The 26,815-nt window shown below is 58.1% G+C and overlaps 12 protein-coding genes across 12 annotated transcripts; all 12 read left to right on the plus strand.

The window, feature by feature from the left end:
* Positions 1-1,749, plus strand: JKF63_06810 (uncharacterized protein; the record flags this gene model as incomplete). Its single annotated transcript, XM_067902758.1, has 1 exon — positions 1-1,749. The coding sequence occupies one exon, from the start codon at positions 1-3 to the stop codon at positions 1,747-1,749; it is 1,749 nt and encodes a 582-aa protein (XP_067759117.1).
* A 2,721-nt stretch (positions 1,750-4,470) lies between these two features.
* JKF63_06811 (uncharacterized protein) lies at positions 4,471-5,085 on the plus strand (the record flags this gene model as incomplete). Its single annotated transcript, XM_067902759.1, has 1 exon — positions 4,471-5,085. One exon carries the CDS (start codon positions 4,471-4,473, stop codon positions 5,083-5,085), a length of 615 nt encoding a protein of 204 aa, XP_067759118.1.
* A 1,209-nt stretch (positions 5,086-6,294) lies between these two features.
* On the plus strand, positions 6,295-8,400 carry JKF63_06812 (uncharacterized protein; the record flags this gene model as incomplete). The annotated part of the gene is made up of 1 exon (XM_067902760.1): positions 6,295-8,400. One exon carries the CDS (start codon positions 6,295-6,297, stop codon positions 8,398-8,400), a length of 2,106 nt encoding a protein of 701 aa, XP_067759119.1.
* Positions 8,401-9,497: 1,097 nt separating this feature from the next.
* Positions 9,498-11,114, plus strand: JKF63_06813 (uncharacterized protein; the record flags this gene model as incomplete). Its single annotated transcript, XM_067902761.1, has 1 exon — positions 9,498-11,114. The coding sequence occupies one exon, from the start codon at positions 9,498-9,500 to the stop codon at positions 11,112-11,114; it is 1,617 nt and encodes a 538-aa protein (XP_067759120.1).
* Positions 11,115-11,157: 43 nt separating this feature from the next.
* JKF63_06814 (uncharacterized protein) lies at positions 11,158-11,532 on the plus strand (the record flags this gene model as incomplete). The annotated part of the gene is made up of 1 exon (XM_067902762.1): positions 11,158-11,532. The coding sequence occupies one exon, from the start codon at positions 11,158-11,160 to the stop codon at positions 11,530-11,532; it is 375 nt and encodes a 124-aa protein (XP_067759121.1).
* A 2,518-nt stretch (positions 11,533-14,050) lies between these two features.
* Positions 14,051-15,598, plus strand: JKF63_06815 (uncharacterized protein; the record flags this gene model as incomplete). Its single annotated transcript, XM_067902763.1, has 1 exon — positions 14,051-15,598. The coding sequence occupies one exon, from the start codon at positions 14,051-14,053 to the stop codon at positions 15,596-15,598; it is 1,548 nt and encodes a 515-aa protein (XP_067759122.1).
* Positions 15,599-16,586: 988 nt separating this feature from the next.
* On the plus strand, positions 16,587-16,961 carry JKF63_06816 (uncharacterized protein; the record flags this gene model as incomplete). Its single annotated transcript, XM_067902764.1, has 1 exon — positions 16,587-16,961. One exon carries the CDS (start codon positions 16,587-16,589, stop codon positions 16,959-16,961), a length of 375 nt encoding a protein of 124 aa, XP_067759123.1.
* Positions 16,962-18,158: 1,197 nt separating this feature from the next.
* On the plus strand, positions 18,159-18,533 carry JKF63_06817 (uncharacterized protein; the record flags this gene model as incomplete). The annotated part of the gene is made up of 1 exon (XM_067902765.1): positions 18,159-18,533. One exon carries the CDS (start codon positions 18,159-18,161, stop codon positions 18,531-18,533), a length of 375 nt encoding a protein of 124 aa, XP_067759124.1.
* Positions 18,534-19,756: 1,223 nt separating this feature from the next.
* JKF63_06818 (uncharacterized protein) lies at positions 19,757-20,131 on the plus strand (the record flags this gene model as incomplete). Its single annotated transcript, XM_067902766.1, has 1 exon — positions 19,757-20,131. The coding sequence occupies one exon, from the start codon at positions 19,757-19,759 to the stop codon at positions 20,129-20,131; it is 375 nt and encodes a 124-aa protein (XP_067759125.1).
* Positions 20,132-21,288: 1,157 nt separating this feature from the next.
* On the plus strand, positions 21,289-21,693 carry JKF63_06819 (uncharacterized protein; the record flags this gene model as incomplete). Its single annotated transcript, XM_067902767.1, has 1 exon — positions 21,289-21,693. The coding sequence occupies one exon, from the start codon at positions 21,289-21,291 to the stop codon at positions 21,691-21,693; it is 405 nt and encodes a 134-aa protein (XP_067759126.1).
* Positions 21,694-23,854: 2,161 nt separating this feature from the next.
* Positions 23,855-24,154, plus strand: JKF63_06820 (uncharacterized protein; the record flags this gene model as incomplete). The annotated part of the gene is made up of 1 exon (XM_067902768.1): positions 23,855-24,154. One exon carries the CDS (start codon positions 23,855-23,857, stop codon positions 24,152-24,154), a length of 300 nt encoding a protein of 99 aa, XP_067759127.1.
* A 996-nt stretch (positions 24,155-25,150) lies between these two features.
* Positions 25,151-26,650, plus strand: JKF63_06821 (uncharacterized protein; the record flags this gene model as incomplete). The annotated part of the gene is made up of 1 exon (XM_067902769.1): positions 25,151-26,650. One exon carries the CDS (start codon positions 25,151-25,153, stop codon positions 26,648-26,650), a length of 1,500 nt encoding a protein of 499 aa, XP_067759128.1.
* Between the last annotated feature and the right edge of the window lie 165 nt (positions 26,651-26,815).

Raw genomic sequence — 26,815 nt, forward strand, 5'->3', positions numbered from 1 at the left:
ATGTTCGTTGTGCAGGTGGCAGCCGACATCTTTGGCAATAAGCTGAACTTCGAACTCAGCTTTCCCAGTCGCCCGAGCCTGCAGGAAATCGCTCGCGCCTCTGAGAGCGCCTTTTCGACGGAGATCGGAAATACTCGACCAGAAAACGTGCCCCCGCACACTTTTCATATCGCAAAGATCAAAGTCTACGATGAGGACAAGAGCAAGTGGGTGGACCTCTTGGGTGAGGGACAGCTGGTGGACTATTGCCAACTATACGCTTTCCAACCAGAGAACCCGTGGCACAAGGAGACGCAGAAACCCATTCCTCCGGCAACAAAGCCACCGACGGTCGCCGCCTCGCTGAGCCGAAGTGCCGCCACCGGCAACACCACGTCTCCCAGTCGCGCTGTCGCGTCCACATCCAACGCCTTGGCGCCCTACACTGGGGGCCGAAGCGAGCCTACGACCTCGCGGAGGCCATATACAGTAGGGGCTAGCAGCACCGCCCTCGTTCCCCGCAGTAATACCGAAGCGTCCCCTGAAGAAAAACTGCGCGTCGTTTTCTCTGAGTTTGACACCAAAGGCGCTCGCATGATTGACGTGGACGACTTCAAGCAGGGGTTCCGCAACATGGGGCTGGACTTCTCCAGTGCCACCGTCGAGGACCTCTTCGAGCGTGCTGATCTCAACCATGATCGCCGTATTTCCTACTCCGAGTTCGAGCGCTTTGCTCGACTCTACCCGATCATGACTGATTGCCTGTACTTCCGTTCAAAGGCCTTCTGGGAGGAAGACCAAATGCGAAAAGACATCCAGGCAGAGGTGGAGGCGGCGCAAAAATCGGAGACCATGCTGGACCAGGCGCAACGAAGCCTGGAGAATGCAGAAGCGGACGTTGCAGACGCGCAGAGTGCTGTCAAAGCTGCCGATGAGGACTTGCGTGATCGCACAGATCGCATGCGTGACCTTGCCAGAGATATGGAAGAGGCGCGCAAGAGTAAGGAGCGAATTGTGCGCGAGAAGAAGGATCGGGAGCAGGATCTCGGCGCCATCAAAGAGCGGGAGAAAGAGGCACGCAAGGAGCTGCAGGACCTAGCTCGTGACTCTGACAAGCTGGACCGTCGCGCTACCGCACTTGCTAATGACGCCGACGCGGCCGATGATAAGGTCCGCCAGCTCCTTAAGGCGCTTGAGGACGCAAAGCGCGCAGCTGACCGCGCTCATCAGGCGGCTGAACAGGCGGCATCGGAGGCCGACCAGGCGAAGGAGCGCGAAAAGGATGCTGCCCTCGAGGCGGACGCGATTGGTCGAGACATCCCGAAGGCTGAAGACGCCGTGCGTGTCGCGGATCGCAACGTGGCGGCAGCGGACCAGGCACTGCGCGAACTGGACAGTGCTGGCAAGGACGTTGGGCGTCAGGCCGACGAGGCGGCTAGCCGTCGCGACGCAAGTGAGAGGGCTGTGGCCGAGGCACGGGAGAGGGTGTCGCAGAGGGCACGAGAAGTGGACGCTGCGCGTAGCGCCGTTGCTGATAAAGACAGGGCCATCAAACAAAAGGAGGCAGAGCTTGACGAACACCGTCGCCAACGAGAGCTAATCACCCAGCACGAGCGTACTCTAATTGAACAAGAGCTACGCCTTCGTGAACAACGCGACAGTCTGGAGCAGCGCGAGACAAAGCTCATGTCAGAGGCCAGCAACTACCTTGGAAATATGCGTATTAACCTAGCGACGCGCTCCTACTCGCGCGACCCCAGCAACTTCTGATGAGCAGCGAGAAGAAAAAAAAAATGGGGTCGACGATGAAGCCCATGCGTCTGTGTGTCTGTATATATATATATATATATCGCTTCGGTTGCCCGCTACGCTGTGTCTACCCCCCCCCCCCTCTGTCTTCGTGCTCCCTTGTTTCACTAGACTAAAAAGTTTGCGGATTTCTATACGTGCGCGGCTTGTGGGACCTTCCACGCGCAGGAGTGGCGGACACTTTTCTTTTCCGCCCCGCTTGTGCGTCACTGGAGTGGGCATGGTGCGCATATTTTCTTCTTCCTATATTTCTTTTCTTTTTTTTTTGCTAGATAGAGTGTCTATTGTGTGAGTCTCTGAGCGGGTGTTGGGTCTGTGTTGTCTTTGCATCTTCCTTCTGGGGCTCGGTTTGGTGGGCTCATCTCTCTCTCGAATCCCCTCCCCCTCCCCCCACACACACACACTCACACTACACTTCATTCCACCAACAATTATATATATTTTTCGCGCCCTGCACGCCTCGCATCGTTGTATGTGTGTGCGTTCGTGGTTTGATACTCAATTCTCTACTCCCCCCCTCCAGCCAGGAGATGCCAATGTACGCCACACCATGTATGAGTGCTCTCTTGGTATGCACACCGCCCATGTGTTTTCCGCGTGGGATTAAACCAGGTTGTTGGCTGTGTTGCTTTTTCTTGCCAGCACGACACAACTGGTGCAGAAAAACGCAGAAATTAGGGGACAGGGTAACAAGGAGCTTGTCGTCTCCCCGGGAGTGGAGAAGAGAGTGTGCCTGGGCCCGCACGTGTGTGTGTGTGTGTGTGTGTGTGTGTGTGTGTGTGTGTGTGTGATGTGATCATGTTGATACAATAGGAGCACATCATCGTCATGATGTGCCATCATCACAATTGAACTGGTGTTTTTCCCCTTCCCCTCCTTTTTGTTACTTTGCACCGCTCTCTTCACCCCTCACCCCCCCCCCCCCCCCGCGCCCCAAGCCTCCTACCCGCTGCCCAAATTTCTTGTTCTCATTGACTCCCTCTCCCTCACCCTCCCCCTCACACACACACACACACACACACCCACACTCCATCCACTAGAGTACACGACCACCGTTTATCTTCGTCGACTGTCTTGTTTTTATCCGTTTTTTTGTTTTCCTCGATTTGCTGTGTACCATTGTTACGTGTTGCTATCTCGAGTAAAGGCCCATGGAGGGACAATGAGTGGTGGGGCTCGTAGTAGAGAGGGGGGGGGAGGGGGGAGGAGAAGAGGAGGTCTGCGCTACAGGAGCGCCCGTGGAGTGAGAGGCATGGAGTCGACAACTATTTTCTTCACGAGAGTCTTTCAGAACACATGATAGGTTGACGCCATTTGTCATCACGCGCCAGGTCCTTCTTCCTCCCCTCAACGATCGCTCTCCCCCCTTCTCACTCTCGGTTCTTTTACTTTTTGATATTGTTGCATCTTTTTTTTTCATAGATAACCCTTCTCCCCCGGTTGTCGTGCGCCGCTTTTGAGTTGTTCGTATTTCGTTGTCTTCATCGTATTTTGGGGAGGGGGGGCGTGAGGAGGGGGAGAGTGAAGAGGCGCTGATCGGGCTGCTGCTCCTGGTGTGTGCTGTTCGGTCACTGAAGTGAGAGGCAAAAGGAGGGCACAGACACGCGCGCACACTGAGGTGAAGTAAAGTGATGCCCCCCCCAAAGAACAAAAATAGAAAATTGGGCCCGTAGCACGTGACCAGGCGTGATGGTACATCTGACGTGTGGGTCGACAGACAGCCAGGCGTGTGACATTGCAGAAACAGGCAGGCAGATGTGGAAAAGAAAGGGAAGCCAGATCAGCCACGTTTCAGAGGTATCTTGCTCTCTAGATGTAATGTGCGCCGGCGCTCCTGCGCGTGCTGTTCTGTGGATCGATGAAAATAATGGCCGTGTATTTGTGACCGATGCTGGAATCCCCCTTCCTTTTTTTTCTGGCTCTTGTCGCCGACGCTCCCCCTGTACTCGCCCCCCTTCTCTCCCCCTCTTCTCCACAGTGTGGAGGGGCCGATTTGAAAACGAAGTGTCCTCCGGCGTTGCTTTGAGTGAGGAGTTGGTGGAGCAGAGGAGGCGGATGAGTGCTGGGGGGGAGGGGGGGGGTAACGGACCTGTTGCATGTGTGTTTATCGAACATGCCTCCGTTCCTCTGACACCGTTTCTCTTCCCACCGCCTACCCATGGGATCACTCGTAAAAGGCGTCTGCTACGCCTCGTTTTTCACTCTCTTGCTCACTGCCTCCTCTCGAACCCCCTTCTCTCCCTCGGAACGTGTGTTCTGCCCTCACTACATACAGGCGCTCCTCAAACGCCCATACGGACATACACGCACGCACACACACACGCGCACGCGCGCATTGCAACGGCCTCTCACATTGAGAAGAACCTCGAGGGGCGCCTATTACGCAGCAGACTGCCCTCTCTCCCCCCCCCCCCCCTCTCCCTCTCCCTCTCGCTCTCCCTCTCGCTCCATTCATCCCATCCCCTCTTTCCATACTTGGTCGCGCCCGGTTCAGTGGAGAGAGGGGAGCCGTCACAGGGCGCCGTCGTCGTCATCGCCGAGCGCACAACAAAAGAGGATTCGCACGCGGTGCTATACTCTGCGCGTGTGTGTGTGTGTGTGAGGTGGGGGGGGGCTACTGTGCACTTTGCCGGCGTTATTCTCTTTTTTTTTTTGATTCTGTACTCTGCAGCACCACCAACAATGCGTTGCTGTCGGCACCTCCTCACCGCAGCAGCGTCCGCCGCCGTCTCTACTTCGGCGTCGTCCAGTGGATCGGTAGACGCTCGGCCCGCGGTCCCCGCCTCCGACAAATCAGAGAGTTCTGCGGAGACGGCGATGCGCAGCCTGTACCGACGCCTCCTCAAGGCAGGCGAGGAGGGCAGGATGATGCAGCACTGTCTTACGGTAAACCCGCTCAGTGACAGTGTGGCGTACGGACTGCGTCTCCTGCGCCTGCATCGTGGGTTGACTACTGTGGACGCCATGGCCCAGAGAACTCCGTGGTGGCATGTAGGGAAGCGAGTACGACAGGGTTTGGTACGTCGCTACTACGCCTGGAAATTACTGTCGTTACGCTTGCAGCTGCGGAGCCGTAATGCGATTGCGGATGTCCTGGTGTACCTCCTCTTCATCATTGTGTGCGTCCTCCTTTACGAGATCTACCGCGTGTGCCGCATTGGTGTGAACCGAGCCGAGGAGCGCTACCGCACACTCGCCATTCCTATTCTGCAGACCTTGAACGCCCTCGAGGCGGCGGAGGTGCGGAAGCGTGAGCTGCGCAAGGAGATGGAGAATGACATTTTGCGTGAGCGGTGAGGACATGACTAGTAAGACGTGCGCATCACCGGACAGTCACGCGCCTATCTGCGTTCTGACCTTTTTACCCCCCCCCCCCAAAAAAAAAAAGAAAAAAGTGGGGGGCTCCTCCACCCTCGTCATCTTTTTTTTTTCTCTGCTGATCCGGGGCACCTCAGCAATGTGCAAGCTCCAACGCGCATCCACCGTCTGGTCCGCTCACTTACCCACCTACTCACCTACCCCCACACAGATAAACACACACACAGTTGCATGCGAGCGTATGTCTGTATTAATGTACATATGCTTGTCTGCGTCTGTCTCGTAAAACACACACACACACACACATTTATATACATGCCCTTCACATTCCGACGTAATGGGCAGATAAAACGTGCAAAAGAAAAAAAAAACGCACAGCCGTTGCGGAGGCAGTCTCAAGGATAATTCGGCGATGCATCGCAGGTGGCGACGAAGGAGTGATGGAAACTAAAAGCGAGTGACGCCAGGGCAAGTGTACGCCTCTCTCTCTCTCTGTGTCTGTGTCTGTGTCAGGGGTGGTGTGGAACGGTGGGGGGGGGGTGGGAGGGGGGGGGGGCGCAAAGAGCCCAGAATTGTCCGCCTTTTTTTCTTTTTGAACCCCGCACCACTCCCCCTCCTCCGATTCCAATGTGCTGCCATCGCTGCATACGACGTGCATAAAGTCCTGCTTTTCTTGTGTTTCTGTCTCGCTCAATGGAGCTGGCGAACACTGTTTCTACCATGCAGTCTTCCTCACCACCCCTTTGTTTTCCACTCACAATTGGCTGTTGTCCCCCCTCTAATATGAGCTCAAACACCTTTGCTGTGTCTTCGTTGTTGCTGGCACTCTTCTGTCTGTGTACATGTGCACGTGTGTGCGTTTTGTGTGTGTGTGTGTATATATGTGTCTGGAAAACAAAGGCCGCGGACTCAGCAGCGGTGTTGACCAGCAAGTGCGCTGCCTGTGGGTCGCTCCTCTTTTTTTGCCGAAAGGGGGACGGTCTATGTGCGAGAGGGAAGCACACACTATTCGCTTCTTGCCTGCACAATTGCTTGCGTATTGTCGACGCACACCCAGCATTCCTACACGGGCATCCATACCCACAATTGCTTGTACACGTATTAACTACGAGGTGCCGTGCCAGGTCTTCGTTGTAGCCTGTATAGGGGGTTGCCCCTTCCGAGTGATCCTCAACGCTTGAAACTCAGATGGCAGTGATCCAGCAGCAGGGCACCTCGTCTATCAGCAAGGTCATCGATTACCTGCAGCTGACGGGGAGGCACTACTGCGAGCATGTAGAGCTCCTCCGGCAGGAACAAGCGGTGCGAGAAGCTCAGCACGCGCCGTTCAAACCCAATGTTTCGTTGTACGCCAAGCGTCTGAGTAAGACTTCTGTGGCGCGGCAGTCGTCGTCTATAGGTGCACGCCTACATGAGCTGCATCAGAAGAAACTCGCACTCTTGGAGGAGGAGTCGCGGGAGCAGGCGAAGCGGCGCGCAGCGGCTGAGGCGCAGGACTGCTCTTTTTCTCCTGCCGTCACGACGCGCGCGGCGCGGTCTCGTCGCAGCGGGGGCGATGTTACAGCGGCTCTCGCACGATGGGGGGAGCAGCGTCGAGCCCGCCAAGCCCGGGCACAGTTCGAGGCGACACGCAACGAGCTCCGCATGATACCCGCCACGCCGCGCGTCACGGCGTATGCCGAGGAGATGGCGAGAGCCAAGCGCGGCGGTGTTTCAGTAGAGGCGCTCCTCACTGCTGAGGCTGAGGCGCGCCGACGGCGCCGTTACGCTGCCTTCGAAAAGGCGTACCCTTCCTCCTCTTCGAAGGCAAGCAGAACCCCAGAGAGATGCTTCTCTCCGTCCATCTCGGCCTACGCCTCGCGCATCGAGTTTGAGGAGGACGTGGTGAGCCGTCTTTACGAGCCGCGCGATATCAACAGCAACGGCTCCGTGACTCCCCGCCACCGGCCATACGACGAGGGGGCCTCTCTCCACTGCACCTTTCATCCCAAGCTCTCTGCCCAGTCCGCGGAGCTTTCTCGACAGTACTACGAGGAGACTGGCGAAGCAGACACAGACCCATACGAGCGACTTTTCCGTAACACGCATCACCCGTCGAAATTTCGAAAGCCGGCAGAGCCGGACGTTGTCACGGGGAAGCCAGAAATAAACGATGCGTCGCGGCGCGTGGTGGAGCTTCGGCGTCGGCAGCTGGCGCTGGATGGACAGCCAAGGGCACTCTGCCACAGCCCAAGCAGTCGCCTCTTTCCAGGCACAGCGAATAGCACTGCGGTAAATGTAAGGCAGACGTGTAAGAGGAAGGTGTTGACGGCGCGGGATGTCGAGGAGCAGACTACGCTGAGTTTTACCCCATCCGTGGCCTCCGCATCGGATGCGCTATGGCGTCAGCAGGTGTCCGCCCTGAAGGCGAGCGGTATGGCTCGAAATAGCGAAGAGGCGCGGCAGATACTATGGCGCAAAGCGGAGAAGCGGAAGGAGGAGGAGATGATGAAGCTGCGGGATGAGCGACGGCAGCAAGAGGCTGCGGAGTGCACCTTTCGCCCCCAAGCTGGGCGACCACCGCAGCGCAGCTCTGGTTATGCGACAATGTCTATCGAAGCACGAACAGCATTGTGGGCGCAGCAGCGTGAACGTCGCCTCGCCAACCTGCGCGCCGAGCTCAACAAGACCCAAGACAAAGAGTGCTCCTTCCAACCTCACGTTGATCCCGTCTTCCTGCTACCCCGTGCTGACGCCAAACCGGCGTGGGGTGTGGAGGCCTTCCTGGAACGCCAAGCACAGGCGCGGCGACAGCGGGAGGAGGCTGAGCAGTGGTGGCGACCGCAGTACGCGCGGGCGCCGGTGACCAACACCTTGTGTCGCCCGCGTCGGTGCTCACCGCCCAAGCGCGCCTTCAGCCTGCCAACGCAGCGGAGGTCACCCAGCGCGTCGCCCGGCACCACCCATAGCAGCAGGCTTTCCGGGGCCAGGGAGGGCGAAGGGCTGGAGGAAGTATTTGAGCAGAATTGGGCCCATCCGCCAGCGAGCAGCTCTTTGACCAGATCTTTCTTCTCGCGTGTGTCACAGCAGGGTGTGACACCGGCAGAATACCCACCATCCTACGCTGTGCAGCGGCCTACGACACTCGCTTCGACTTGCACAGATGCCGTCTTCTATGAAGGACCGTATCAGTGGCGACAAGTATCAGCCGCTGGCGGTTCAGAATGCCTCGGTGGTGAGGACTCCGGTCGCGCCTCTACGTCCCTATCGCGGCGTAAGCCGCTTCGCTACCGTGTCGCCCCCGAGGCGTCATGAACGCCGTGTGCGGGGGAGTGGTCGGCGTTCTGAGGACAAACCGCATGTGACGTGCGCCAGGAGGGGTGGGATCATTATCTCGTGGTGCCTGTTTCGGGTATAGGCGTGAGGCGAGTGCCCGAGTACGGATGGCAGTGCACGCCCCCACATCATTTGTCTGCCGTTGCTGAGTTGGCTGATTTGCCATAAAAGACCCACTGTCTCTTTTCCGCTCTTTGTTTCCTCACGTGTGTGTGTGTGTGTGTGTTTGAACTGAGGTGAGGTGGGGGTTTCTTGCACTCGATTGTGAGGGGATATCGTCTCTAGACCGTATAGAATGAGCCTCATAATAATGAGGCAAGAAGGAAAGGCTCTACGCACATATGTGCCTGTGCTTTGACTCGCAACTCCCCCCCCCCCCCACCCACCCACACACACACACACACGCGCACGTATATATAAATATATATCGTTACATGCGTATATATATGTACGTATAGATTAATATATATGTTTACCTTCTTTAGATCATTCAGTGCAGAAGCTTGTGTCTTCCTCCTCTTTTTTTTTGTTGTTGCTTTGACAGACACACAGGCGCGCACTTGCACACGTTCCCCACCACCTCCCCCCCTTTGGTCAACCTCTGCTGTATGTGCCTTCACTACATACCTTCATCTCCTTCATGCTTTATGTCTTCCATTCCTTCCCCACAGGTGGCACCCAACTCCCCTCCTCTCTCTCTCTCCCTCCCCCTCCCCCTCCCCTTTACATACATATGTGTATACATATACACACACACACATGCGCGAAGTGTTGATTTCATGTGAGGGGAGGAGGGAAAGGCGTGCACCCCATCGAGAGGCACTTTACTGCACATGGGAGAGACGACTCGCCCATAGGCCAGCATTGGAGCGCCACATCAGAAAGGAGCAACACATGAAGAGCATATGAGGAGGGAGCCTCCCCCCCCCCCCCTCCACCCACCCACCCACCCACCCAAGTCCCTCTCCCACAACACTTCACTTTTCTGTACCCATTCATTTATATGTACAGGCAGCACACAAACACACAGAGAGTCTCTCGATTTCCTCCTCCTCGTCCCTCAGACCCCATAGGGGATGGCGGAGCGCATTATGGTGACTGTGCGAGTGCGCCCGTTTCTGCCGAGCGAAGGATCGACCCGCTGCCTGGCCGTGTCGGAAAACCGAATCACAGTTGGCGCCAGACATGGATTCGTCTTTGACCACGTCTTTGACGAGACGGCCACGTCTGACGACGTTTACGTTGCGCTGGGGCAGCCGCTGGTCGATTCTTTTCTAAGTGGTTTTCATGCAGCCACCATTGCGTACGGGCAAACCTGCAGTGGCAAGACGTTCACCGTGACAGCACTGCTAAGTGACGTGGTGCAGGAAATATTCTGTCGCATCGCAGAGGATGCGGAGAAAACGCAGGGCAACCAAGGCGTCACCACCGCCCCCACCAACTCGGGCGCCGCATCACGGGCGGATTCTACGATCTCCATGACACTAAGCGTCTTGGAAGTGTACAACGAGTCTATCAGCGACCTGCTGGCTCCACCAACGTTCAAATCCTCGAGGACGCCGATGGCATCAACGATGTGCGGCGCCGTCAAGAAAGCTGTAGAGGCTCCCATCCAAAGGCGATCCTTCGCCACAGGCCATGATCCACCTCAGGAAAAGAGGGTATGGCAGCGACGCGCCTCGGCACCAGCTAGGTCGTACCCTAGGACCTCCCTCGCTCTGCGCGAGGAGCCCTATGGGGGCGTGAAGGTGGTGGGCCTCACAGAGGCGCAGGTGCACAGTGAGCCAGAACTGCTTGCATTGATTGACAGTGCCATCGGAAATCGGAAGACGGCCTCGACGCTGATGAATGCGAGCAGCTCACGCTCGCACTGCGTCGTTACGCTCACGCTGCGGCGACACGGTCTGTGCTCGCGCTGCTCCTTCGTTGATTTGGCTGGCAGTGAGCGCCTGAAAAAGTCGCTCGGACTTGCCGGTCTGTCTGACCAGCTTAGTATCCCAGCGAGTGCTGCCGAGGCGAGTCTACTTCCCTGCGGCACCGCTGCCGCGCGTATCCGAGAGGGAATCCACATCAACAATGGGCTTCTGGCTTTGGGTAACGTCATCGTGGCGCTGTGTGAAAAGAAGTCTCACGTGCCGTACCGTTCCTCCACGCTGACGCGCATGCTGCAGCCGATGCTGGGCGGAAACGCGCATACGGCGATGGTTGCCTGCGTCTCTCAGCACGTATCGTCACTTGAGGAGACATTGAACACACTGAGGTACGCAGGCCGGGCCAAGTGCATTCAGATCAACCCACGCCTCTCTGTCGCAACAGCGGCCACGCTGATGGATGCCCAGCAAACGATTTTGCTCCTCCGGCAGCAGCTTGAAGAGGCGCAGCGCCGCCTAATGGCTGCGTCCGCCGCTGCCAGAGGACCGCGGAACGCCCCCAAGTCGCCTGACACGGCACTGCCGCCGTCGTTTTCGGTGACCTCGACGCAAGAAGTACAGCGGTTGCGGGAGCTCCTGCTGCAAGAGCGCCAGGTCACGCGGCGACTCGAAAACGACGTCTTCAAGGCTGAGTGCACCGCCATGATCGAAGTGGAGAAGCGTAAGACGCTGGAGTCGCGAATCGCGCGACTCGAAGCAGCGGGGACTACGGCCCTCGTAACCGGAAGTAAAAGGGCTCAGCACGACTGCCGCCGACGATAACACTCGGCGCGTCCTTTGCGTAATCTCCAGCAATGACCTTGCGATGAGCGTGACGCGTCTCCAAAAATTGGAGGTGAAGCGGGAAGCGCTAGCCGCGATGCAGGTTCAGCAAGTGCGGGATAGGGTAAGACTTGGAGCAGCCTTTGTGGGGAAGGGAGACCGCAGTGTCAACAGCCAGGCTTCCTCCTCAACTACTAGTGTAGCTGACGGCCCCGTCATCGCGCAGCTCACGGACCAGATTGCTGCCCAGGAGGTTCAAGTAGGCCAGCTGCAGCAAGAAAAAGGCTGGGTCTCTGCCCAGCTCGTGCAATGCGAGGAGGAGTTACAGCGCACTCTCTGCCGCCAGGCGAACCCGTGCGCTGAGCCGCACAGGGCGGAGACTCCGCTGGCAAAGTCTGAGATGACGTTTCGGATGTAGGAACAGGGCAGTGAGAAGGTGTGCGCCACCGAGGAGCGCCTCCCCCCGCGTGAAGAAGAGGACTGTAGACAACCGCCGCCGCTTGAGGGGTGGGTGGGTGACGCAGCGGATGAGTGAGCGCCAGGTGGACCTGCAGAGCACTCGCTACCTGCGCGAGGAGGTGGTGGTGGCACTGCGGGACGAGGCGTCCCGTCAACGACTTCGGGTCCGCACAACTTGCAGGGCGTCGTTGCCGCTCACTGTTGCCCATCAACAGGAGGTTGCGCAGTCGCAAGAGCGGCGGCAGTTGTCAACTACACGGATGACAGCCTTGCGTCAACGCATTCTCAGAAGCGACGCCGCCATCGCCAAGGTAGGTGCGCAAGCTGTTCGGGCACCAGGAGCGGGGTATGCTGTCCCCCTGCGTCCTCTCAGCGCCAGCCGTCCGAAAGGCCGCCATCTCCTATGCCGGCCTCCTCGCCCTCCTCCCTCCGTTGCCGAAGTCACTCACCCTTCATTGGCACTTGGCGAGTGCCCAGACATTCTCAACCTCTTCTTTGTTTATGCGTCTGTCGAAGTAGCGGCACAGCATCCCGCTCACCTGTCTCAGCAGCAGCGGCCCGAGTAGGAGGGGGTGGAGCTGGCGATGGGGTTGGTGTAAGGGGCTCCCGGGTCGATTCGCCCCATGCCCACACTCCGTGCGTCAAGCCCTGCACACGTCGGCATCTCCACTTTCTTTTGTTGTGTGTGTCTGTGTTTGTGTGTGCTATCGTCAGACTACCTCTCCCCCCCCCTTCACACACATACACACACACACACACTACAGCTGCCCCCACACCACCCATTTTTCTTTCTTTTTTTGTCGCCTTTCTTTTGCTTTGGTTTTGCGCTCTACGTCTCTCCCCTCGTTCTCCACCTTAATCTCTCATACTCTAGGTTGATGTGTACTCAGAGGAATGGGTACAACCGGACTGAAGAGGAAGAGAGAGGGGGGAGAGGGGAGGGGAGGGGGGGGCACGAGGGGCGGGAGCTATCAGGGGTCACGTCATGGGATTGATTTCCTTTCTTGCTTTGTTGCACTCCCCCCCCTTCCTTCCTTCCTTCCCCACTGTTTGAGACGTCCACCCGCACACGTATGTGTCTGCGTCTCTACGCAGGTCTTTCTCAGGAATCCCCCCCACTCAATTCCCCCCTCCCCCCTCCCCCCACCGCCTTGGTGTAGCTCTCCTCATTTTTTTTTTGGGGGGGGGAGGAGAGGTGGTCCCCCTTATTCCCACCGGCCCTTTATTATTATTATTATTTTATACAGTCACATTTGATATATTCTCCGGCGACGGTGTATATTTGACGAAGCACCGCCACAAAAAAGGGAATAAAACATGAAACTAAGCCCCCCCAAAAAAGGTGCGGAGTGACCGCCAAGTTTGCATATTTTTGTTGTTCTGCTGATACTTTACACGACAGGGGTTGCGCACATTTCTTTGCGTGATGGTGCCGAGCGATGGGTGTCGGTGGATTGGGGAGGGGAGAGAGCTCTCCATCCATTGCCTCGACCACACGCTGCCGCCCTCCCTCTTCCCCTTCGCCATATTATTTTTTTCCCCCTTTGATTTATTCATCCGTTCATTCTCTTGCCATCTCGTCCTTTGCACCTTGGTAAGTTAATTCTGGGCATTCTCCTGTTTATGCATATTTTTTTTTTTTGCGCATAGACCACACAACGGTGTCTAATGCGCCCCTGTTTGACGTTTTTTTTTTTTTGGTGGGCGCACACGTTTCCCTGAAGTGGTACCGCCGTCTTTTCGACAATGCCGACAATCAGAGGACGGCTTAAAAAAAACATGAGAGAACGCAGAAGAAAAGTATACGTGTGTGTGTGTGAAGAGAGGGAGAGGCAACTGGTGCCACCCTTCTGCTTCTCTTTCTCTCTCTCTCTCTGTAGTCTCCCGCTTTCCACCGCTAGCTGCGTACAGAAGGAGTTGCGAAACCGTTAGGAGGAATGAACCTCTGCATTTCAAAGTCCCCCACCCCCCATATACCTCAGTAGTCTTTTAGATTCACGGGGGGGGGGGGATGCTGTGACCCCACGTTCTCTGCAGGAGCGTGCAGACCCTTTTTCTTGGCGTCTGACCATCTAGCGTTGCCCGACTCTCCCGAATTCCACATATCGCATCGCTTTGGTCTCGCCTTCGCCCTCACTCTCTTCCGGATATTTCAATCGTTCTGAGCCCCGTCACTCAAGAGACGACTCGTCCTGCCGTCATCCTCATCGACAGTAGCAGCGCCACCGCCGCCATTCTCTCTACGCCCCACCCTCAATTCTTTCTAGTTCTCTCCGAGCCTGACGCCTTTTTCATTGCACGCAGTGTACCTTACCTCACACTGCTGATCTGTTTGTGTCTTCCCCCCCCCCCTCCCCCCCTCCCTCCCCTCACGCATTATCACGGCTCCTTCGGTGCTCTTCTCTCGCACGTCCCCCCACTTCCATCTTCACCTCTTCCACGCACACACGCACACGCACCTGCCGTCAGCTTAGGTAATGCCAGGCTGTGCGTCACCCCCTCACTCAGGGGAGGGCACTCCGGTGCAGCGATCCCTCGCCGATGAGGCAGCCGACTTGTTCGACCTTGCTGCCCCCCCTTTACAGCAACCGCTGGTGGCTCGCCTTGTGCCGGTGTACGCCGGCCTTCCCACGCTTAAACTTCATCAAGACTCCAGAAATGTTATCGTCGGCCGCGGCAAGGCCATCTCCGAGGAGTACCGTATCAACGTTAGCGAGAAACTCTCATCGCAACACTGCGAACTGATCGTGGATCCGGTGACACTCTGCGTAGAACTGCGCGATATGTCCACTAACGGAACGTTCTTGAACGGCGTGCGCCTCGCTAAGGGGGAGTCGGTTGCGCTTCAGAATGGCGACCGGGTGGAGCTGACGCGACCTGCAGACAGTGGCGCTGATGGACAGGCTCCAGGTAACTCTGTGGCCGACATCACCGCCAATGGTCGTGTCGTCTACATCTTTCAGCGTTTGAAGCAGGAGACGACGAAGGCCCGCATTACCGCAGAGCTGACGTGCGCTCTCTGTAAATCCATGTTCCACCGACCCTGCACTGTGCTGCCCTGCACGCATGTCTTTTGCGCAGGGTGCATCAGCGGCTGGATAGCGCGGGGGGAGCCCAATACGTGCCCCGAGTGCGGTGAGAACATCACGGACGTTCGCCCCACGCACCGCCTGCAAAACTGTGTGGAGAATTTCCTGCTCTCCCACCCCGAGAGTCGCCGTCCGGTGGAAGAGTTGGCCCAACTGAACGCCGTCGACGAGATCCCCGTGTCGGGTATGAAGCTGGCGAAGCGCAGTCGCAGCGAAAGCGATGGAGAAGGCAACTCTCAAAGCAGCAGTGATAGCGACAGGACGCCGGCTGTGCGCCACGCGTCGCTGGTCTTCGGCCCCGCTGTACCCCTTGCAGGCCCCCAATGTGCCGAGTGCGACGCACCGAGCACCATCGACGGCTTTCAGTGTCCGGTTGGTGGCCCTCATCTTCGCTGCGCAGCATGCCGCATCTGCTTCGCCGAGCGCCCGCTGTGTGGCCGACCGCAACGCTGCCACGTATGCGACCTGGCCTTCTGTCACCTTTACCGGCCTGGTGGCTGCACATGCAGCGAGGTGGTGTCGTTCAAGCCCTTCAAAGAACAAGACCCCTTAGCTGTACTGCCTCCGCAGACTTTTAGTGGCAACACGATCGAACAGCGTATCCTCTCCAACTACCTCGCATCGCACAATATTCCCCTCAAGGATGTGTGGTCTGCAGCGTTAGCCAAGTTCGAGGCTGGGGAGTGGATCCCCAATATGGTGCTGATCAACGGTCCCATGAGGGCCGACTCGCCGGTGTGCCAGGGATGTGCGGCGACGGTGTTTGCGGAGTTGCTCTTCGAGTACCGCCGCCAACTCCCCTACGATGAGCTGCCGGTGTCCGTGACGAAGCGTTCCAACTGCTGGTACGGGAAAGAGTGCCGCACACAATTCCACACACAGCAACACGCTCAAATCTTCAACCACGTCTGCTATCAGGAGAAGCGCAAGGAGTAGTAGACTCATACAGGTGAACTTCAAGAGGCGGACGAGCGCCCACATTCGCGAGCATCTCTGTGTCAGTGGAAAAGGAAAGATAGAAAAGGGAGAGTGGGTGCATACATCTCGGGGACTCGGGCATGCCTTCGCATTCCTTTTTTTTTCCTCGCACCGCTTGTCCGCGGCTTCTGTATTTTCTCTGTCCTTCACAGTTGATTTCGAGTTGGGCTCCCTCCCTCTCTCTCGCTCTCTCCCTCTCTCCCACTGAGTCTTCCCCACTCACCGCTGGGACACCGAATCGTTAAGCAAAACACGTTGACAACGACGCTCCCCCCTCCCCCCACCCTGATTGGCGTCCAACGGTATTAAAAAAAAAGCTCAAGAGTACTGGGGAAGGAGGGGTGGTGGTGGTGGTGAACACACTCACGCGCGGTCACGAGTGCGGCGCCGCTTGCGCTGCATCGTCGTCGAAGTTGGCGACAGGCGCAAATTTCTTCCTCACAATCGCCCCTCCCCTCCCCTCCCCTCACACTCCCCGAGGCGGTGTGGGGGTGGGGTGTGTGTTGGGCCAATTTCTTTTTTTTAATTCTGTTCTCCTTTGTGTCTGTTTGTCTTCTTCTGTCGAAGACGCAAGCGGAGTCCGACCTAAAAGACTGTCATCTTCACGCCGCGAGCTTCACTCACATACACTATGAAAAAGCGACTCGCTGCACATCGCCTCTTCGCATGCTTCGATGGATGCCCATCTCCACCGTTCTGCTTCTTGCTGACCACCCCCGCTTTGTCGTTTTCTCTTGACACTGCACCAGTGCACTTTAACCTCCCCGTAGGCACTGACAAGAACCGGCCCACCCACCCACCCACCCAACCACCCACAAGATTCAGCTGAGTTTATTGGTTTATCTTTCCTTTTTCCCTACGCGTATCCAAAACAACTTTTTTGCCTACTTTGATATTTCCTTCTCCGAGCACCCCCCCCTCCCTTCCTTTCCCCACCGCCACTATCATGTCCGCCTACGTGTCGGCGACGCCCCTGGAGGCACGCATCGCGAAGTGCGCGAGCCTGCGCGCGGAGAGCGTTGTGCCCGTTGTGCTGGAGGAGGCACATGCACGCGGCGGTAAGGTGCACTTCAGCGCGCTGGCGCGCGAGACAACGGTGTCGCAGCTTACGGCGGCGGTGCGCGGCCTCCGCGGCGTGGACGCGAAGAAGCCAGTGTCGCTGACAGTTGGCGGCTGCAGTGTGTCGCCGTTGGCGACGTTCGGTGAACTGCACGATGCGTGCAAGCGTGCAGACGACGGCATGCTGTACGTTGCCTACACGGCGGAGTGCTCCATGGGCGCGATTGCGTGCGCACCGTGCACCCTAACGTACTTCAGTTAGTCACGCTAGGCGTTTCCGTCAGCGAGATGAGAAGCAACGGGCTCTTGGGGGTGTGCCGGCGTCCACAGTGCGCTGATTCTCGGCGCGCGTCGCTATGGCCGGCGAGTGACAAAGCCATCGGCTTCATGTATCGTTAAAGGATAGTAATGGGGGCTCCACTCATGCATGTAGGGTGATCCCGCCACACATGCGACGGTCTCGGGCTGCCTGAGTGGAGTACCACGTCTGTCCATCCGCTGGCCCCATCATGGCGCCTCGCGGCCTCCGCACCCACAGAGGTGTTTTCTCATTCGTATATGCTGTGTGCGACGGGTCACACATGTGACCGCACGCGCCCCTTTTCTCTCTTCTTTCTCTGTGTTGTTATTTTTTTTCTCTTTTCCCATTTGTTACTAAACGCGCGTGCGGTGTTCGAGCGATGGCGGCAGCTATCCAGGCCACCGTACACCCCTCGTCCTCCTTCCGTATGCTCGTCTCCGGGACAGCGCCGTCTCACTGACATCGCTGTTGCGTTGCAAAGACCATGCACGCGGCTTGACGGAGGCTAACCGCCGCGCTGCCTCCAAAGGCTCGCCAGTGCCAGAGCTTTTCTGCTCAGGTGCTCTGCGTAGATCTCTCATTCTCGTGTTTCTTTGTGCGTACGCGTCATCGACCTTAATCTGTGCAAACCCTCCGTATCATGGCGATCTCTCACCTTTCCTCTGACACAGTGTGTCGAGTATCTGAGCTACAAACCGGTGCGCTATCTTCTCCCGTCGGTTGACTCGTCTAGGGCACTGGTGAACACCTCCACCGCGGTGAGTGATGTGTGCATGGCTCAGCGCGTTGTAAGGCCATGACGGGAAGCGTCCCCCCCCCCCCCGCCTCCCGCGTGCCGCTGACCGCTGCGAATACGCAAGCGCACCTGCCCAGTCATGACATGCCCTCTCACTGAAGACCAGCTCTGCTTGTGTTTTGCCGCTCCCCACCCACCTTGCCGCGCCGCCACTGGCACACCCTTTCCCTTCCCGCCACACAGACTCATCCACTCAATCGTTGTGTCTCCGGCGCCGTCACTTCCACCCGCAGCGCCATCAACCCCTTAACAACGCAGCTTTTGCCGCCTGTCCTCTGTGTCATTCACATTCCTCTGCATCTACATTCCCCCCCCCTCCCCAAGTCTTCCCCCCTCAAGTGCTCTTCCCCACCGCCACTATCATGTCCGCCTACGTGTCGGCGACCCCCCTGGAGGCACGCATCGCGAAGTGCGCGAGCCTGCGCGCAGAAAGTGTTGTGCCCGTTGTGGTGGAGGAGGCACATGCACGCGGCGGTAAGGTGCACTTCAGCGCGCTGGCGCGCGAGACAACGGTGTCGCAGCTTGCGGCGGCGGTGCGCGGCCTCCGCGGCGTGGACGCGAAGAAGCCAGTGTCGCTGACAGTTGGCGGCTGCAGTGTGTCGCCGTTGACGACGCTCGGTGAACTGCACGATGCGTGCAAGCGTGCAGACGACGGCATGCTGTACGTTGCCTACACGGCGGAGTGCTCCATGGGTGCGATTGCGTGCGCACCGTGCACCCTAACGTACTTCAGTTAGTCACGCTAGGCGTTTCCGTCAGCGGGATGAGAAGCAACGGGCTCTTGGGGGTGTGCCGGCGTCCACAATGCGCTGATTCTCGGCGTGCGTCGCTATGGCCGGCGAGTGACAAAGCCATCGGCTTCATGTATCGTCAAAAGATAGTAATGGGGGCTCCACTCATGCATGTAGGGTGATCCCGCCACACATGCGACGGTCTCGCGCTGCCTGAGTGGAGTACCACGTCTGTCCATCCGCTGGCCCCATCATGGCGCCTCGCGGCCTCCGCACCCACAGAGGTGTTTTCCCATTCGTATATGCTGTGTGCGACGGGTCACACATGTGACCGCACGCGCCCCTTTTCTCTCTTCTTTCTCTGTGTTGTTTATTTTTTTCTTTTTTCGCATTTGTTACTTAACGCGCGTGCGGTGTTCGAGCGATGGCGGCAGCTATCCAGGCCACCGTACACCCCTCGTCCTCCTTCCGTATGCTCGTCTCCGGGACAGCGCCGTCTCACTGACATCGCTGTTGGGTTGCAAAGACCATGCACGCGGCTTGACGGAGGCTAACCGCCGCGCTGCCTCCAAAGGCTCGCCAGTGCCAGAGCTTTTCTGCTCAGGTGCTCTGCGTAGATCTCTCATTCTCGTGTTTCTTTGTGCGTACGCGTCATCGACCTTAATCTGTGCAAACCCTCCGTATCATGGCGATCTCTCACCTTTCCTCTGACACAGTGTGTCGAGTATCTGAGCTACAAACCGGTACGCTATCTTCTCCCGTCGGTTGACTCGCCTAGGGCACTGGTGAACACCCCCACCGCGGTGAGTGATGTGTGCATGGCTCAGCGCGTTGTAAGGCCATGACGGGAAGCGTCCTCCCCCCCTCCCTCCCTCCCTCCCTTCCGCCTCCCGCGTGCCGCTGACCGCTGACCGCTGCGAATACGCGAGCGCACCTGCCCAGTCATGACATGCCCTCTCACTAGAGACCAGCTCTGCTTGTGTTTTGCCCCTCCCCACCCACCTTGCCGCGCCGCCACTGGCACACCCTTTCCCTTCCCGCCACACAGACTCACCCACTCAATCCTTGTGTCTCCGGTGCCGCCACTTCCACCCGCAGCGCCATCAACCCCTTAACAACGCAGCTTTTGCCGCCTGTCCTCTGTGTCATTCACATTCCTCTGCATCTACATTCCCCCCCCCGCTCCCCAAGTCTTCCCCCCTCAAGTGCTCTTCCCCACCGCCACTATCATGTCCGCCTACGTGTCGGCGACCCCCCTGGAGGCACGCATCGCGAAGTGCGCGAGCCTGTGCGCGGAGAGCGTTGTGCCCGTTGTGGTGGAGGAGGCACATGCACGCGGCGGTAAGGTGCACTTCAGCGCGCTGGCACGCGAGACAACGGTGTCGCAGCTTACGGCGGCGGTGCGCAGCCTCCGCGGCGTGGACGCGAAGAAGCCAGTGTCGCTGACAGTTGGCGGCTGCAGTGTGTCGCCGTTGGCGACGCTCGGTGAACTGCATGATGCGTGCAAGCGTGCAGACGACGGCATGCTGTACGTTGCCTACATGGCGGAGCGCTCCATGGGCGCTGCGGTGTGCACGCCGTGCGTCTCAGCTGCGTGGAACTAGTTTGTGTCTGTGTGTGTGTATGTGTGTATGGAGATGCGCTGTAAAATCTCTCGGGCGACGGTGACGGCACGCCCTCGCCTCCACTCTATACAGCGGTGTGCGGCTTTGTTTGGTCACAGCACCGGCAATGCGGTAACCCCCCACCCACCCACCCACCCACCCCACCCCGCTTACCTGTCGGGCGTCGGGCTCATTGATTTCCCTTTCCCCTTCCCCTCCCCCCACCACCACTCGCCAAGGGCGTGTGCAAGACACCTTCTTGTCGTGGCGGTATTGTCTCCCGGCCAGCTGTAAAGTGAAATGACGTACGCTGAGGGGAATACCCGCCGTCCCTACTGGCTGTGTCAGATCACTGACTGTTTCTGTGGAGTGAGCAATGCAGTCATCCTACTCCACCCACCCTCGTGTGTGTGTGTGTGTGTGTGTGTGTGAAGGGGGGGACTTGTGTTTTTTCTCATCTTTCAGCTCGGTTTTGCCGTTACTCATATGGAGACTCCCCCTGCCCCGCCCCCCCCCTCCCCCTCCTTCACTTGTGTGCACAGCTCTGCAGTGGGCCCATACACGCCCACTTGCCCTCCCCCCCCCCTCGCCGTCTTCTGTCGTCTCCTTTTGCTTTCCCCGATCTCATGTGTATAAATGTGTTTCAGCATCAGCATCTATGCGGGCTTGACGATGTCCCGCGCACTAGTCGTTGGGCATCTGTGTGTGCATGCATGCATAGCGTTGCAGTACAAGCATCATCACAGTCATGGTGCGCCACTCACCAAGCCGTAGAGTGCCTTTCCAAATCTCTAAAATCGAGTACTCCATACACCATGTCCTTTCACAAACTTCCTTGCGCAACACCCTCTCCCTCGACACATGAAGCGGTGCCTCGCAGGGTCCTCTACTTCGCCGTTCGCAGCCTTCTTCCCTCCTCCCCTCCTCCTCTTCGCCGCTTATTCCCTCCCACCACGCCTCCAAGCCACACCGATCCGCCGGTCTGTAGCTCTGTACGTGCATGCGCTTTGGTGGTCCCTTGAAAGGTTTCCGTCGCTTGAGCTCCTTCCCAGTCCAACACACACTCCTCTCAGCCTCCTTCACCGCTTCAACCGCCTCTCCGCCCCCCCCCCTCCCCAAGTCTCCCCCCTCAAGTGCTCTTCCCCACCGCCACTATCATGTCCGCCTACGTATCGGCGACGCCCCTGGAGGCACGCATCGCGAAGTGCGCGAGCCTGCGCGCAGAAAGCGTTGTGCCCGTTGTGGTGGAGGAGGCACATGCACGCGGCGGTAAGGTGCACTTCAGCGCGCTGGCGCGCGAGACAACGGTGTCGCAGCTTGCGGCGGCGGTGCGTGGCCTCCGTGGCGTGGACGCGAAGAAGCCAGTGTCGCTGACAGTTGGCGGCTGCAGTGTGTCGCCGTTGGCGACGTTCGGTGAACTGCACGATGCGTGCAAGCGTGCAGACGACGGCATGCTGTACGTTGCCTACACGGCGGAGCGCTCCATGGGCACTGCGGTGTGCACGCCGTGCGGCTCCTGCTCCTGGGATGTTAGCGGCCCTGCTCAGGGTGTTATCGTCTAAACGTTGCCTCCCGCTACCGTGGAACACGTCGGCTGTGATTGTTGCACCACCACAGGAGTCTTTGAAACCGCTCCGTGCACCCTAACGTAGAAGGCGCTCCTTCGCTGCTTCGAGTGCTGGGGTGTTCACGGCGCACCGGCTCGGCTGGGGGTCCACAGAGCTGTCGGCTTCATGTATCGTCAAAGGATAGTAATGGGGGCTCCACTCATGCATGTAGGGTGATCCCGCCACACATGCGACGGTCTCGCGCTGCCTGAGTGGAGTACCACGTCTGTCCATCCGCTGGCCCCATCATGGCGCCTCGCGGCCTCCGCACCCACAGAGGTGTTTTCTCATTCGTATATGCTGTGTGCGACGGGTCACACATGTGACCGCACGCGCCCCTTTTCTCTCTTCTTTCTCTGTGTTGTTTATTTTTTTTTCTCTTTTCGCATTTGTAACTCAACGCGCGTGCGGTGTTCGAGCGATGGCGGTGTTCGAGCGATGGCGGCAGCTATCCAGGCCACCGTACACCCCTCCTCCTCCTTCCGTATGCTCGTCTCCGGGACAGCGCCGTCTCACTGACATCGCTGTTGGGTTGCAAAGACCATGCACGCGGCTTGACGGAGGCTAACCGCCGCGTTGCCTCCAAAGGCTCGCCAGTGCCAGCATTCCATGTGCACAACCGGTGCCCCCCCTTATGTGTGTGTGTGTACGCCTATGTGACTGCATTCTTTGTGCGTACGCGTCATCGACCTTAATCTGTGCAAACCCTCCGTATCATGGCGATCCCTCACCTTTCCTCTGACACAGTGTGTCGAGTATCTGAGCTACAAACCGGTGCGCTATCTTCTCCCGTCGGTTGACTCGCCTAGGGCACTGGTGAACACCCCCACCGCGGTGAGTGATGTGTGCATGGCTCAGCGCGTTGCAAGGCCATGACGGGAAGCGTCCTTCCCCCCTTCCCGCCTCCCGCCTCCCTCGTGCCGCTGGGCGCTGCGAATACGCGAGCGCACCTGCCCAGTCATGACATGCCTTCTCACTAGAGACCAGCTCTGCTTGTGTTTTGCCGCTCCCCACCCACCTTGCCGCGCCGCCACTGGCTCACCCTTTCCCTTCCCGCCACACAGACTCATCCACTCAATCCTTGTGTCTCCGGTGCCGTCACTTCCACCCGCAGCGCCATCAACCCCTTAACAACGCAGCTCGCCTTTCAGGGGAAGATGTAGCTGAAGCGGTGCTATGACGGTCTCTGTGGAGGTGAGCGTAGCATCGGTTAGCGATGTGGTTTACTGAGATGGAGCTGCTCGTCGCTGGTGAAGATGGTGTAAATACTCGCCCCCACGGGCTTCCTGGCAGTCTTGTGTGAGGGATGGTGGATGTTGGTGACGAGAGCGGGGACAAACTGTAGATGGAGATCAAACCAGTGGCTCTCCTGGGGATCTCACTTATTCGGTTTACCCACAGAGGTCGATTTGCCGCTCCCTGGGCTCCCCCCGTGTGGTGGGAAGTCGAGCGACGGCAGTGAGACAGCCCTTCTCTGACTCCCTCCCTCCCCCCCCTCCCCGCTCCCGATATCGCCTCTCTCGTTGTGCTGTCGCGTTACGTAGTCTCTTTTTCCCGCTCTGCGCTTCACGAAAGATCTCCGTACCTTCGCTTTCCCCGTATTGCGAGCACATGACGCCGCCCTGTGGTCCATGTCCCCTACTATTCGCCGCGACAGATCACCCTCGCGATGGTCAAGGCGACCGTTCACCGCCTGGCAGCACCCCTGGTCAGGGGCACATTGTTCACAAATGCGAACTCCACACGGCTGACGATAGCGTCTGTTCTCCGCGGTCACAATGAGGGCTACGGTGTGCTCAAGTGGTCTCCTGTGTGACGACTTTTACTGTCAGATTTTTCTCCCTTTCCCTCTCCCTTTTGGTGTTTACTTCCATGTGGCGTGATACACTGGAGAGGCTCTGCGTCTGCATCAGTGTTTCCTTCTTTCCCCTCCCCCCTTCCCTTTTACCGTTGTGGCTGGCTGCTGTTGTCAAGTCTGTGCTTTTCGGCTTTTGGCACTTGCTTAATCTCGCATGCCTCACTGCCCCCTCGTTTATTTTGCTCTCTTCACTTTCTCAGCACGCCGCTTCGGGGGGAAGGGGGGGGGGGCAGAGCCTTGCGTTGATGTGCTCGAGCCATGAGCAAGCACTTCTCTGGTCGTAGAGAGGTGGAGCGCACCACCGGCCTCGCGTACCTCCTTTCGCCGACACGCCCCCAATCACCGGGCGAGCAGCGGTTTCGCCGGCACGGCTACGCGCGTGGTTGTGCTTTGATTGGCATGGTGCTGTATTTTGTCTACAGCAACCCCGAATATAGCTACACTTACACGGCGCTGCGGCAGTTTCTCGGATGGGACAATGCGGAACCGATGTTCCCACAGTATCTCAAACTGCAATCGTCGCCGTCGCCGCCCCCACGTGAAGGTCCAACTTCTTAGCAGTCAAATGTGGACAGCGATGAAGGGGCGTGTTGGGGGGGAAGTCGAGGCACGATACGAGGTTTCTGTGCGTCCCTCCTTATTCCTCCCCGACACAGCCCGCCTGGCCCTCTCCACGGCTGTATCGGGGCATCATCTTGGCTCTCATCGTTGTACATTATGGTGGACGTGTGTCTCTCGCCTTGGGTTGCTGCGTTTTTTTTTTCTCCCCCCCCTCCTCCTCCCCCCCCCCCCCCCAAATTCAAGGCCTCTTTCCCTACTCACACCACCCTTGCGTGTTCTCATTGGCTGTTAACCGCCAATGTGGATTTCTTCGAAAGGAAAGCGACGAAGCCCATCTGATGCCAGCTCAGTCTTTGGGAGAAACAGAGGAGCTGCAGAGACGTGACCCACTGCTGGGGGGAGGGGAGGGTGCTCACGTCATAAAAGGGAAGAGGGGGTGAGAGGTGCACCCCATAGAATGAAAAAAAAAAGATGGGAAGGAGTGCGCTGACACTCTCCCTCCCCCCTCTTACCTCCCCGCGCACACTGCGTTTTCGCTGTTCACCCCTTACACCGGCGTTGATGCCTGCACACTTTCCTGGGGTGTGAGGGGCACCAGAAAAAAAAAGGGTGGGGAGAGGAAAAGCTCAACCCGGATCCTCGGAAGAGTATATCGATATCGAAAATGTGAAAGACAAGATTTTCGGGAGGCCTGATTGTTGCCAGGGGAAGGGAGGCAGGCGGAGGACAGGTCGACGCACCCGAAAGTTTGTGATTCCTGTTGTGCATATGCGGCTGTGTGCGTGTGCGTGGGGTGGGTGTGGGGTGGGGGGAGGGAGGATTCCAGACATGAGGCGCGCACGTAGACACACAGACAGACACATGGGCATGGGTGTACATGCATTGTCACCTCTCTACCCCCCCCCTCCTTTCATCTCCCCTTCACATCACACGTGCGTTTACCTGCACATCCGCGCGCTCTAGACAGCCCTCTTTTTCTTCCCTACACACTCAATGTGTATCTTGGCTTTCATCACGCGCTACTGCGAGCGCTTCCCGTTCATTTTGATCAGCAATCGTGACGAAAACCTGGCTCGGGGCACTGGTCGATTGGCGCTGGACCCATCCACCGGACTTCTTTGGGCGGTGGATCGTGTCGCCGGTGGCTCCTGGATAGGTATTGATCCGCGCAGCGGCCGGTTCGCTGTGCTTACGAACTGTAGGCGCTCGGCAGCCGCACCCTTGAGCTGCCACAAGGAGGCACACGAGGGTGGGCAAAGCACTGATGGCGAAGGAGGCACCCTCACACAGCGCGCAGGTATTTCCAACGCCGCTACGGTGTGGCGGGGGTCCGCACCTCTGTCGCACATCCTCGCACACACCACCGTGGTCCCGGCTACTGCCCTATCGACTCCACCATCAGGGATGCCAATGGTCACCGACGAGACTCGTCATCCTCACGACAATGAGGGGAAGCAGATGGTGACACTTGCCTACAACCCACGTACTTCACGCGGCACGGTCATCAAAAAGTTTCTGCAAACTGGCATCCTGCCAGGGGACGCGGGTGTGTCTGCTGGGAATGATGATGCCCTAGCGTCGACACTACCGGCTGTACTGCGAGCGCCCCCTTACTACGCCGGCTTCAACCTGCTCTCCTGCGACAACCTTCGTGGGGACGGTGGTGTTTACAAGGATGGCGGACTTGCCGCGAAGACGCCAGGAAACGTGCAGCATGCCTCTGGATGCACAAGCACCACCGCACCAGAGATTCTTTATACGACAAATCGGTACGCTGCCGAACATCGCTGCCCTGTTACACCAGGCCGTGTGCACTGCTTACAGAACAGCTACTTGGACAACATGCAGGGTGAGCCTATTACAGCCCGACTTGGTCAGCTCTTCACAGACTCCCTCCACTCTGTGATCGACCCCATCGCAGCGGAGAACTCCTCCTCGTCGATGACAGCCATGTCTCCCGCCATGGTGGCAGAGGTGGCAACGGCGTTGGCCGATGAGTGTTTATGCGATCGCTGCGGCTTCGACCTACTCAACATAGAGAAGACGGCGTCCTCGGCAGAGGCAGCTGATGCCTTGCGCGCACAGTTGCACTCCACCGACCCCCTCCTGGGCTTCAATGAAACAGAGCTCCACGAATACTTTGGGAGAGCCACTGTCGTTAATGGAAAGGACGTGGAGGTTCGCTTCTGTGACGGCGGCGCCGCTATGCGTGAGGCACACCTGCAGTCGAGCATATTCAAGGTACCCTGCCATGGTTATGGCACGCGGGTGCAGTCGGTGGTCTTGGTAGAGCGGGTCGCAGCTGTGCCGTCGACGTGTCCCAGTGAGACACCGCCTGCCAGGGGCACAATGGAGATCATCCATTTCTGTCAACGAGAGGTGTCCTTTGACCCTTCAGCGCAGAGGTTAGTGGCGGCGCCGTGGATAACGTACCGCATCTTCAACGACGGCCGCTGCGTGTGTGACTCTGCTGAGCCACCCACGTCGCCGTAGTGTGCAAAGAGAAGCAAAGAAAGCTTATTCTTGTACACACGCACACGCGCGCGGGGGCGTGAAAGCCCGGGTCCCCTACTTGAGGGATGTGGCCCGCAGCTACGTCGAATGGACAATATACACCGGCACACTACACGTGTATCAGTGGTATGTGCGTTTCCGTAG

This window comes from Porcisia hertigi, chromosome 9, assembly GCF_017918235.1.
Source record: "Porcisia hertigi strain C119 chromosome 9, whole genome shotgun sequence".
In the NCBI taxonomy this organism is placed as follows: domain Eukaryota; phylum Euglenozoa; class Kinetoplastea; order Trypanosomatida; family Trypanosomatidae; genus Porcisia; species Porcisia hertigi.